Raw genomic sequence first — 12270 nt, 5'->3', positions numbered from 1 at the left:
ATAATTATATTAATATAATTATATTAATATAATAATTATATTAATATTATTAATATTATTAATTATAATATCAATTATATATATCAATTAATTTACTTTCCATGTACTATAAAAACATGGAAAAAGATATTCTATTTAAAAAACATAATTTGATTTTAGTTTGTTAAAAAAATGAACAATTTTGAAATTTTTCTTACTCAATTATTTTTTTATTAAAAAGCAACAAACTTTTTAGAAAAATTTCATCATCAACTCGAAAGTATCTCAAAAATCGTGACAATCGGTTCGAGGAATACTTTGTATATCTTCGTACATAATATCTATTATTCTAAATTAATACCTGTTTACATGATAAAATGTCCAAACTGATTTTTTTATACAATTGATATTATATAGATCCGATACCACCATATTTTACCAAAACAAATATGAATGAAACTAAAATAAGAACTATCGATGTGATGATTGAAGGTCACAAGACGGTAATTTTGCAATGTTTTACTGAAGGAATGCCCAAACCAACAGTTATGTGGTATAAGGTAATATGTCTTTATAATTATTCTTGTTTAATAAAATAAAAAAAAAGCGCAATGTATACTATATTCCATGTTTAATAACTTTTAGGACAATGTATTATTAAAAGAAAATGATCAATATTTTTTTAAATATAATTATCAAGAACTTAATATAAAATATTTAAAACATCACGACAGTGGTAAATATTCGTGTCGAGCTATTAGCCGACTGGGTACCAATGAGACTTATCAGCTTATAACAGTGAAAAATGCAAAATGTAAGCTTTAAACAATATTACAACAACAAATATTATATAAAAAAAATAATATTAAATAGAATAATATATTTTTTGGCTGTAACGATTATGTATGTTTTTAACATTGAAAATGATCCGACCGCGATCGAAACGTCTGTTTATTGCTAGCATTCTATAATGAATTTCTAACTTAAAACATTTCTGTTTCTTTTGTTTTTTTACATTCTATATTATCATGTTTGAATTTATATAATAATTTTTGGCTCGTAGCCCTCTTTTTTTTTGTTTTTTAGAATAATATATTAAAAAACTTAAAAATTTTTTAGGGCACAAACTTGACATAATATTAGCTACTTCAATTGCTATTCTGGGTTTTTTCCTAGTGATATTAGCAATCTTTTTCACAATTAAAGTTCGTCGTGAAAAGGTAAATTATACATTCTATAATTTATATAGAAATATACAGGGCAACAAAAAAGTTTGTATTTATAAAATTATTGTAGTAATATATTATAATGATTTGATAAACACAAAAGTAAGCAAACTCTTTTGTTATTCTATATGAAATATAATTCCATATAACGTTATAAGAAAATATTTTATGGATAAGTCTAATTAAATTAAAATTGAATTGTTACATAGAAAATGAGGAAAGAATTGATGGAAGCGGGTCTTATGCACTTTGAAGAAGGTGCTTTAGAATGTTTAAATCCAGATTTGACGGTTGACGATCAAGCAGAACTACTTCCTTATGATAAAAAGTGGGAGTTTCCAAGGGAACGATTAAAGCTCGGTAAGCGTGATTATGCTTTACGTATGCTTTATAATAAATCAAGCTAGTTTAATACAATAATCATTTCAATTATTTTTTTTAGGAAAACAATTGGGAAGTGGTGAATTCGGCGTTGTAATGAAGGCGGAAGCGCATGGAATATGCGAAAGTGAAACTGTTACTACCGTTGCTGTGAAGATGGTTCGTCGAACTACGAATCCTACTTATGTTCGTGCACTTGCGAGCGAACTTAAAATTATGGTGCATCTTGGAAAGCATTTAAACGTCGTTAATCTTCTTGGTGCTTGTACTAAAAATATATCGAAACGTATGTATTATTGAAAATCAAAAATTACACATTTTAGTAACTATGTTTTATTAAAATTTGCACTTTTAAAAAGGTATACATATAAGTAAAAATATATTTACTCAATTATGAGCAAAGACAGAACGGATAAAGTTAAATATGCTGTCAAGCGTTAATAATTAAAATTGTTTTATTATACAATAGGCGAATTACTGGTGATTGTCGAATATTGTCGTTTCGGCAATTTACATAATTATCTTTTACGACATAGAAATGATTTTATTAATCAAATTGATCCTAAGACTGGGAAACTCGACCTTAATATCGGTATGGATATACTGATGAGAACTAGTAGCGTCAGTAGTAATAACAGGTTTGTCTACCGATCATTTTTCAAACAGTCTGTTATTATTATAACTATCATATTTACCTTTTTTTATTAATAAATATAACTAACATTTAGGAAGTATTTTTGATTGCATTCTAAACTAGCTACATTTGAAATCTCACGCTTTTATATAAATACAATATAAATTAAATACAATATAAATTAATTAAAAAGCAAATATTTGTGCTTCATGTATGATATCTTAGAGGGAGTATCAATTGAATTAAAATTGGACTATTAATAACTTTATATAACTTTATATAGTTTAATTTTAATTAAATGTATTTTTAATGAAATTTAAATAAAATGAATAAATTTATATACTAACGCCAAAGAATCTCGCATTAATAATTTAATCTGCATGAGAAATTTCAGAAATTTCTAAGGAAGGATTTCTAATTCTTGATTAACCATTTGTATGTTATAAAATATATTCTGTTAAATAAAAAGCTCTATGTAAAATACACACAAACTGGTGCATGCAACGGGTGCGGTTTAACAAGATTTTCCTTTTCTCTTCTGCCCATATGATAGGATAAAATATGCGGCATTGTCCTTTTCTCGCAGTCTTAGTGCGAATTCAGACACTGGCGATGTGGTGGTGCACTATTGTCCGGGAACGAATCCGGATTCTCCAGAGATTAACTTCTCGCCAGATGGCTGTATCAACAGTAATTCATCTCAACCAGGATGGAGATCAAATTACTGTGGTGACTACAAAGACCAACATCTTAAACCAATCTGTACTCAAGATCTATTGTCTTGGGCGTTTCAAGTAGCACGTGGAATGGAATATCTTTGTCAAAGAAACGTAAGTTTGGCACAGATAAATGCGAAAGAAGCATAAGATGTTTTAATTTCATTAATAAATAAAAATGAAATATAAATGTAGAATAAATAAAAATTGCATAATTTCAAGCAATGTAAAAAATTAACTCTTTAAAATTGGATTTGCAAAATCGTCCCCAAGTCATGGTGAAATTATTAAAACTATTTAAATACTCATACTTCATAATATTTTATGCATTAAATGCCTCTTTCAATAATGCTTTCATTAACTAAATAATAACACATATATATTTATCCAGGTCTTGCATGGAGATCTGGCGGCAAGAAATATCTTGCTTGCCGAGGACAACATAGTCAAGATTTGTGATTTTGGTCTAGCAAAGACTATGTACAAAGATGGCAATTATAAGAAAAAAGGTGACGGCCCAGTGCCAATAAAATGGATGGCCATCGAATCGATCAGAGATCGAGTGTTTTCGACGCAATCCGACATATGGAGTTTTGGCATAGTACTATGGGAATTTTTTACCTTGGCTGAGACGCCGTATCCCGGCATGGAGGCAGAGAAGCAGTATCAAAAATTGATTGAGGGCTACAGAATGGAACAACCTGATTACGCTATTCGCGAAGTGTATGACATAATGTTACAGTGCTGGAAAGCTAAACCAACGTTACGTCCAAGCTTTACGGATCTTGTGGAGAGCATTGGAAATTTATTGGAAGAAAATGTGAGATTGGTGAGTTATTTTTTCATCTTTGTTTCATAATGTAACAATATTAAGTCGTAACACAAACCGAAAGAAGTATAATATATGTATAAATAAATAATTCTTTAAAAGAGGAATACATAATAAACAATATAAAAACACAACAAAAATGTTTAACATTAAGAATAAGGAATCATATGTTTAAAGTACTGAATAATTAATATAATATTAATATAATTAATTAAGTGATTAATTAATATATTAATAATATAAATTTCAAAGCAGACACAATACATAATAAAAACTTTTTTTCTCTGTTCCAGCATTACATTAGTCTAAATACACCGTACATGGATATGAACACGATGAATCTGGAAAGCGGCAAAAACGACTATTTGACAATGATGTCCGCGCCGGATCACACAGTTCTATCGTCGCCGAGTCACGATTATGTGAACTCGCCATTCTCAAAAAGTGCGGATTCATCGTACTTATGTATGAGTCCCGGTTGTCCGACAGATGAGTCCGGAATATTTAGTCCTAGACCACACCAGGAACACTCGCACTTTGAGTTTCCATCGCCCGCATCGGATTCCGAGGATGCAGTCGAGCTGTCTCCCATGCTGAAACATTCTGAGGAGGATCCCTACTTGAAACCGATCAATGTTCACGAGCGAAGAGCAGAATTCGCACGACAAAGACAAGCAATGAAGGATCAGATAGTCGATAGACCAATCGATCGAGATTCTGGTTATTGCAACGCGCCACGGAATCTTCATTTAATAGATCTGAACGATACGGACGTGAATGATGCACAAAAGGATACGACGGACTTGAAAAAAAAAGATTATGCGCCGTCCATCATCTGCATGCAAGATAATTACGTGAACATGCCAAAACAGAAGAATGATTTGAGAAAGGGTATACCGGATAGTTTCAGCAATCCTAGTTACGTGATGATCAGTAATCATGAGGTGGACCAGAAAGCTTAGTCCGTCTGGAAATTTTGTAGTTATGTGCCGTTGTGAATATTAAATTATTTACTGAATACTAAGATTCAGTGCAGATTAGTAATTTATTCATAATTCTGCACTGCAATCTTATGTGACCTTTTATATTGTCATAATTGTAATTATATCTAATAATACACGATATAATATCAAATTTAATATTTCACAAAATATTTCTCAGTTAATGTGCCATATGGCGATTATAGCATATCGAAAATGCATTAGTATAAATAGAAATAAAAAAATCATTTCTTATTGCATCAAGGCAAGAGAGAGAAATAGTATATTCATGCATAATACGCAAATATTTTAATTTTATTTATTTTTTGTAATAGCACATTTATACGATACAAAATTGTTTACATACTTTCTCAAGTTTATAAAAATAATTTTTTATTAATAAGTACGAAAAAGTGCCACTACCTAATTTTAAGAATTAACATTCAAATACTGTGACGCATTCCAATTGGAAAAAATGCATAGAATTCGAACATTTATCAAATTAAAAATTCTTTGAGATATTGTTTTCATGTAAATAATTAAAATCTTTGACAAATTATATATTTACACGTTATTGATTTATTTGCTTATACAGAGTATAATGTGAAATAATTGGATTGTGCACATTTATTTGTTATCTAAAAAATATGAAATTTAGATACTTAATTAGTGTGATATTATTAAGGTATCAATCATCATTTGTAATATTTCTATCGTTACAATAATGTCTTTAACGATGTACAAAGTACAATGACATGTTTAGAAGAACATATATACTTAAGCAAGATGATACATAAAGAAAATAAGAAAAAATGCGTTATTGATTTTCTATTGTATAATATTTGATCTAATATGTTCTATTTGAACTAATATGTTTTATTTCTATTACAAAGTTTGCATATACATATAGTTATTCACTTTTATTTTTTATCTCTTTACTTTATCGCAAACATATAATCATGATAAAGAGAATTCTTTCATTAATTTTTTGTGAAAAGTAAACTGTAAATTCATAAAAGTGCTTAATATTAAAATACGTTTTTTCTTATATGTGAATATACACGCGTGCGCGAATGTGTGTGTGTGTGTGTGTGTGTGTGTGTGTGTGTGTGTGTGTGTGTGTGTGTGTGTAACAATATTAAATAAAGATGTAAATAAAGATCTCCTCAATTTTTGTACTTAACATTTATAACATTTGCACATTTCTTTATTACTTATTTATAGGACATTAGGACATTTCTTCATTAGGACTGAATTATATTAAATTAGAAACAAATTTTTGTACAAGTGAAATACATAGCATATGAAATACATAATATATTCTAATATTTTATTTTTATAATAAAATAGAGTAATTGTATCTAAAAATTAAAAAAAAATCAAAGCAAGTATATATAATGAAAGCAAAAAGTTCTTACAAGGAAATTTTTTATAAAAAGTCTTATTGTAGAAAATAAATTAATTAGCAATTTTATACAAGGAATACATTTTGTTCTTACATTAACAAATGAGCATTTTTTAGAAGCTAAATTTCTTGTACAAATACTTTTTGAGCATGTAAACAATACAATTTTTAACTTTCGCTCATTTTTCAGATGATATATTTTCTATAATTAATACACATTTTTTTAATATATATAATTTTAAGAAACATATAGTCTATTTTATTCTTTATGAATAATTAATTAGCAAGAAACGAACGTTAATTAAACGTCGAATCGATTGAAATCATCGTATTTATCGATTTAACATCAATTCGACTCATTTCTCGCTGGATAATATTTACTTTTTAAAAATAAAATTTTTTTAAAACTTTCTCTATACAAATATTTTTTGCATTCACTATATGTATAATAATATGAATATTTGTATTACCATTTCTTCTTATCTATTAACGTGTCGATTGTTATTTTCGATAGATTGACTTCACGCAATAAAATAAAATATCTGTTCTACAGCTTTTACCAATTATTTAACTGGTAAATATAAACGTCCACAATTATCTGATTTTCTCTCAATTTGTTTAGATCCATACATTTGTAGGAATTTATAGTTTCTTATCATTCTAAAACGAAATGAAAAAAGAAATTTTTTATGAGTATATTACTTTGTGTACGACACGTTTTAGAAGATATATCTCATCTTGCCCCACTTTCCTCTAAGCTAGTTTTCTATTTAATATTGTTGTGCAATAAATCAATGTTACATTAATTATCACACATCGTCGTTCGTCAATTACTAATTAACTGAAAGAATTATATCGATTCGTCGCAGTAGTAATGGATTAATGGAAATAGTTATCAAAATCCATTACAGATAAAGATTATTAGTGTTCTTTCTAATGTCATTTAATATGCGTCATTTAATACACATAATGCGCATGAGATATCATTTTATCCTTATTGTTCGCGTGTTAACAAGGATTACGATACATCATGCGCATTATGCGTGCAACGGAACACAACCTTAGATTGTATTTTGAACTTTGTATCAAATATCTTGTAAAGTCAAACGATCAATTCAAAAAATAAACGTTTATTTATATTGCTAGACGATTTCTTATCTGCATTTTCCTGTTTTCGTCTTGCACAAATACCTGATAAAAAAAGGATGACATTGTATCAGCTATTAGATATGATTACATGCTGCGCATGATACAGTAATCTACGACCAATACGCAATACTCCGGAAGAAGCGAATACTTGGACAATGACACATACTTCTATAATGATTGACTATCAAAATGTAGACACAGCAACAAGCCATTTCACAGTTATCTTCGTAATATGTATAAAGTCCGTGCATTGGATTAACTTCTTGTAATATCGTAGAACACATCAAGCAATCGAGATGCAAGCTATGCATTTATATTTGTATTGCAATAAAATTTTTTGTTTCGTTATGTGATATCGATTTATCATATAAAGTTTAAATAAATTAAAATAAAACGATTTTAACTTCTAAAAGCGAAAAAAAATCAATCATGTCGGAGATAAAAGTGCTGGACGGTGGTTTTTCTACGCAATTATCTACCCACCTAGATGAAAAAATTAATGGTGATCCTCTGTGGACTGCACGTTTTCTCATAACGAAACCGAAAGCCGTCTTCGCTACTCACTTGGATTTCTTGCGTGCTGGTGCCGATATCATAGAGACAAATACATATCAAGCAACTATCGACGGTTTTGTAAAGCATCTCGGTATCACCGAGGAAGAAAGTCTCGAGATTATCCGTAAAGCTGTTGATTACGCTAAAGATGCCGTTAACGTTTATAGTAAAGAAATAGAGAATAAAAATGTGAGGAATCGAAAGCCACTAATCGCTGGATCTTGCGGTCCTTACGGCGCTTGCTTGCACGATGGTTCAGAGTATACTGGTTCGTATTGTATCAACATATCGCGAGAATTTTTGATCAATTGGCATAGACCTCGCATATGCGCATTGCTGGAGAGAGGTGTTGATCTATTGGCGATAGAAACAATACCTTGTATGCGCGAGGCGGAGGCTATAATCGATCTACTCAAGGAATTTCCAGATACGCGAGCATGGTTGTCATTCTCCTGTAGAAATGATGGAAAAAGCTTGGCAGACGGTAATAACTTTCAAGAGCTTGCCGTGAGGTGTTATAAAAATGCATTACCCGGACAAATATTAGCGATCGGTGTTAATTGTATTGCTCCACAATGTGTTACCGCTCTGCTGCAAGATATCAATAAAAACAAGTTAAATGACATCATACCATTGATAGTATATCCTAACAGCGGAGAAAAATATACAGTATCTGAAGGATGGAAGAAAGAAGGAGAAATTGCCTCTTTGCACGAGTTCATTGATGAATGGTTGGATCTTGGCGTTCGTTATATCGGCGGATGTTGTAGAACATACGCTGCGGACATCAAACAAATAAGATCTAGAGTGGACCAATGTTGAACATAGACATATATATTATAAATTTAATGGCCATTAAGAGGATGACTTTACACAATTTTTATAATAATGAATTTATATTAATGTCTGCACAAATGCAAAATATATTAATACATAAAATGTTTATATAAATAATGAGCGCGTTCAAATTTTATTTCTACAAATTTCTAAATAAATATTATATATATATATCCAATATATTATACTACGATAGTATTATTTAAAATTATATTTATTTAATAGAAACAATAGAGAAGAATAATTATAGTTTTGGATCTATTTCATCAGTAATTCTGATGGAATACGGTACGTCGTGTATCGTTACATTACTATGAAAATAACCACGTCGATTAATGGCATCTTTAACTAAATTCTGCTTATACGTCATCCATCTAAAATAAAAGTCAGAGAGAATAGTGCAATAATTTCTATAAATCATTAAATCAATAATTAGATAAAAATTTGATAATTAGAAGGAATTTGAAAATATTACTATAATTATGTTTAATAATTTATCATACTTTCGATTTAGAAGAAATTCGTTAAATAGCTGTTTTTTAGTTGGATATTTTAAGTCCATGAATAGTTTCACACGTCCCCAAATATTGGCACGGTTATGCTCGAGCAACCAATATCGCGGGATAAGAAAACATCGTACTGGCGTAATCGCTATGACTCTTCGATAAAGCATTTTCTCTCCTTAATTAAATATTGATTCATTACATCATATTAGATAAAAGAAAATATAATTTGTATAATATATGTTTCTCACCTAAACCAAAACACGCACCCCGTGACAAAGTGCATATTTGCATGAATATAGTGCGAACATCACTAGGATAACGTAATTGAGATGTAACAGACGGTTCTCGCATTAATATCTCCGCAACTTCAGTAATTTCATGCCATCCTTTAACCTTGATTTTATAATATTTATTAACACATGCAAATTGATCAATTTATGATTTTAAACGATAAAATTAATTTATGATCCTATATTACTGACTAATAAAATTAAATTTATCCAAAAATCATACCATGTATTTCAATAAGTTTAACTGAAATGAACTTCAATAATTTACTCGATCAGATAGCTTCGTATAATTTTACTAATTGAGATAGATTAGTAAGAAGAAAAAAGCGTGCTGTAAATACTCACAACGTCTAAAAGTGTGGTAGTAACAATGCTTAATTGATCATCCTCTTCTTTTATTTCAACAGATTTCTGCAAAAAAAAAATGCGATTAGTAAATATACATATTCTGTATACCAATTTTCGGTATAATCAGACAATACTAAGTAATAAAATATCTTGCACTAATAATTAAAAGAATTGCTTAAATTATATATAATTATTGATTAACAATAATTCAATCCGCATACTTTTATAACAAATAAAATCTTTTATATAATCTTTTTATAAAATAATACAAACTATATTCACCGTATTAAAATTATATTAACATAATTATTTAAAACTGTTTCTTAATATTTAAAATTAAACATGATGTATGTACATAGTGCATCGAAAAAATACAAGCGCAAAGAAAGAAGTGCAGTTTTATTAAAATTAAAGAAATATATAAGAGAATAAAGTTATTTCTTCTTAATTCGTACTGGAATGGATTTATCAAATTGATTTGATTCAAGCTCATCAGATTCTGCAATCTTTTTCGGCACTCTTTGTAGTTGTGGACGGAAAGTTTCAGAATCATATAATTCGTATTGCATTCCATGATAAGAAGGACGCTCACGAACAAGCATATGCTCAATAAGGCGACATTTACCTTTCAGAATAAAATGCACATAATTCACCATGCCTTTTCCATCACCTAACAAAATCTTTCAAATTAATTTGTTAGTATTTTCTGTATTTTTTGTGTTCAGATTTGTGTTTATTTCTTGAAATATTCTCGAGAATAATGAATTATCGAAATATTAGAGGAGAAAGTGCTATTATGTCCCCTCATTACATTTTATAGAATAACTAAATAATCAATTATTTAAATTTAAAATTTAATGATTACATTTATCAAAGTGTTGTTCAATCGATCTTAAATTCAAAATTATAAAATATTTATGATTTAAGATATAATTTTTAAATATGCAAAGGTATCTTTTCAATCTTGATTTTGACATGCGTTCAAGATCAAGGTATTGATTGCATATGACTACTGAACAAATCATGTCATAAATAATTTTTTTGCTATCTAATAGCGGAAATATTAAAAGGGACCGTAAAAAGGGACAAGAAACCAACAAGGACTTCATAATATCACCTTTTCCTCTAACATAAAATAATTATTGCACTGCCAAATTATTTACCTCATTAGATTTAAAGTCTTTTAATTTGCTCAAAATACAACATTCTCGTATCGTCTCTTCATCCCACAATTTGAAATAATTAAAATGAACCAACGCATCTCGCAAAACATCCCATTTTTTTGTCAAATTACTGCGCAAGATCTTATTAAAATCGTCTTGAGTAATTAGAAGCAAATCAACTGACGCTAAATAATATTCACAGAAGTAATATAAATTTTGATGAACTCTATTAGCACGTCTATTTTCATAATTCATTTCTACTAACTTTTAGTAATTGTTGTTGATGTTCTCGGTAACGTGTGCAATAATGCAATTTCACCAAACATATCTCCTGAATGTATGCTTCCCATATCTACAACTTTTTTATCACCTAACAGAAAACATTACATCTAATTCTTTACATTAAGCTACATCATTTTTCCTTCAGAATTCTCTTTTCAAAATATAAATATAACTTATCTTATAAAGTAAAGTTTGTCAAAAAAATAATATAATGATCAAATTAACAATAAGAAATTTATTCAAATATTATAAATTAAATGGAAAATGTTGATATATCTTATATTTCCATCTCATCATATTCTTGTGTTTCTATTATGTATAAAACAGTAAATATTCTCTATATATTCAATACAAACATTCTTTCCAATTTATTAGATTTTTTTATGTCATCTTTTTGTATCCAAGATTCGGAAAATTTGTAGTATTATTTTTTCTTACCTGTTAAATCATCAATTACTACTTTTGACAAATTGACCTCGCCGTTCAAAATAAAATAAAGATTTCTCGCTTTATGACCCTGACGAACGATTACCCGATCAGACGGTAAATATTGATAAAAGCATGCAGCTGCCAGATCTTTTCTCAAATCCTCAGAATACTTTGTGAATGCGTGGAATTTTGTCATAAGATCATATATGTATACTTTATCCGCGGAAGATCTTTCAGTCGGTCTCACTAGAAGTATCGATCGATCCTTGAATCAACGGATACATTTTTTACATGTTAAATTCTGATTCTTTATTTCTATTTATCTACTTTTAACATACTATATACACATATGTTTCATTGAATACCTTTAATGTAAGTAATTTTTTTTCTATTTTGTCCCTCTGTTGAGCCATTCTAATATTAATCGTTACATCATCGCTAATTTCCTCGATTATCTCTTCCTCTGTTATCCATTCCATATATTCCAAAACTCGCCGTACGGCTGATCGAAATAAATAACGACCTTTTAATCTATCGGGCTAAATGAAAATTATTATGTCC

The 12270-nt window shown here is 28.9% G+C and overlaps 3 protein-coding genes across 4 annotated transcripts in view; 2 read left to right on the top strand and 1 right to left on the bottom strand.

The window, feature by feature from the left end:
- The window catches only part of LOC108693956 (vascular endothelial growth factor receptor 1), a 15731-nt gene extending 10979 nt beyond the window's left edge, over positions 1-4752 (top strand). Inside the window, exons 14-22 of one of the 2 annotated variants that reach the window (XM_018203195.1) lie at positions 397-539; positions 625-793; positions 1099-1199; positions 1415-1565; positions 1648-1872; positions 2056-2224; positions 2807-3050; positions 3328-3765; positions 4059-4752. In XM_018203195.1, the coding sequence (XP_018058684.1) occupies positions 397-539; positions 625-793; positions 1099-1199; positions 1415-1565; positions 1648-1872; positions 2056-2224; positions 2807-3050; positions 3328-3765; positions 4059-4727 (2309 nt within the window). In that variant the 3' untranslated portion in view covers positions 4728-4752. Of the gene's footprint in view, positions 1-396; positions 540-624; positions 794-1098; positions 1200-1414; positions 1566-1647; positions 1873-2055; positions 2225-2773; positions 3051-3327; positions 3766-4058 lie in introns of both variants that reach the window. The other variant, XM_018203194.1, reaches the window with a different exon arrangement.
- Positions 4753-7671: 2919 nt separating this feature from the next.
- On the top strand, positions 7672-8713 carry LOC108693961 (homocysteine S-methyltransferase-like). The gene has a single exon (XM_018203200.1). The coding sequence runs from the start codon at positions 7729-7731 to the stop codon at positions 8674-8676; it is 948 nt and encodes a 315-aa protein (XP_018058689.1). The 5' UTR covers positions 7672-7728; the 3' UTR covers positions 8677-8713.
- A 222-nt stretch (positions 8714-8935) lies between these two features.
- The window catches only part of LOC108693959, a 3803-nt gene continuing 468 nt past the window's right edge, over positions 8936-12270 (bottom strand). Inside the window, exons 2-10 of the mRNA XM_018203197.1 lie at positions 12075-12248; positions 11719-11974; positions 11264-11368; positions 10999-11183; positions 10291-10515; positions 9833-9898; positions 9446-9590; positions 9195-9372; positions 8936-9065 (exon numbers count right to left, since the gene is read on the bottom strand). Of these exons, the coding sequence (XP_018058686.1) occupies positions 8936-9065; positions 9195-9372; positions 9446-9590; positions 9833-9898; positions 10291-10515; positions 10999-11183; positions 11264-11368; positions 11719-11974; positions 12075-12248 (1464 nt within the window). The remainder of the gene's footprint in view (positions 9066-9194; positions 9373-9445; positions 9591-9832; positions 9899-10290; positions 10516-10998; positions 11184-11263; positions 11369-11718; positions 11975-12074; positions 12249-12270) is intronic.

Source organism: Atta colombica, unplaced genomic scaffold (assembly GCF_001594045.1).
Source record: "Atta colombica isolate Treedump-2 unplaced genomic scaffold, Acol1.0 scaffold111, whole genome shotgun sequence".
Taxonomy (NCBI): domain Eukaryota; kingdom Metazoa; phylum Arthropoda; class Insecta; order Hymenoptera; family Formicidae; genus Atta; species Atta colombica.
The sequence above is the reverse complement of the archived record's forward strand: the minus strand, read 5'-3'. Positions and strand labels throughout refer to the sequence as shown.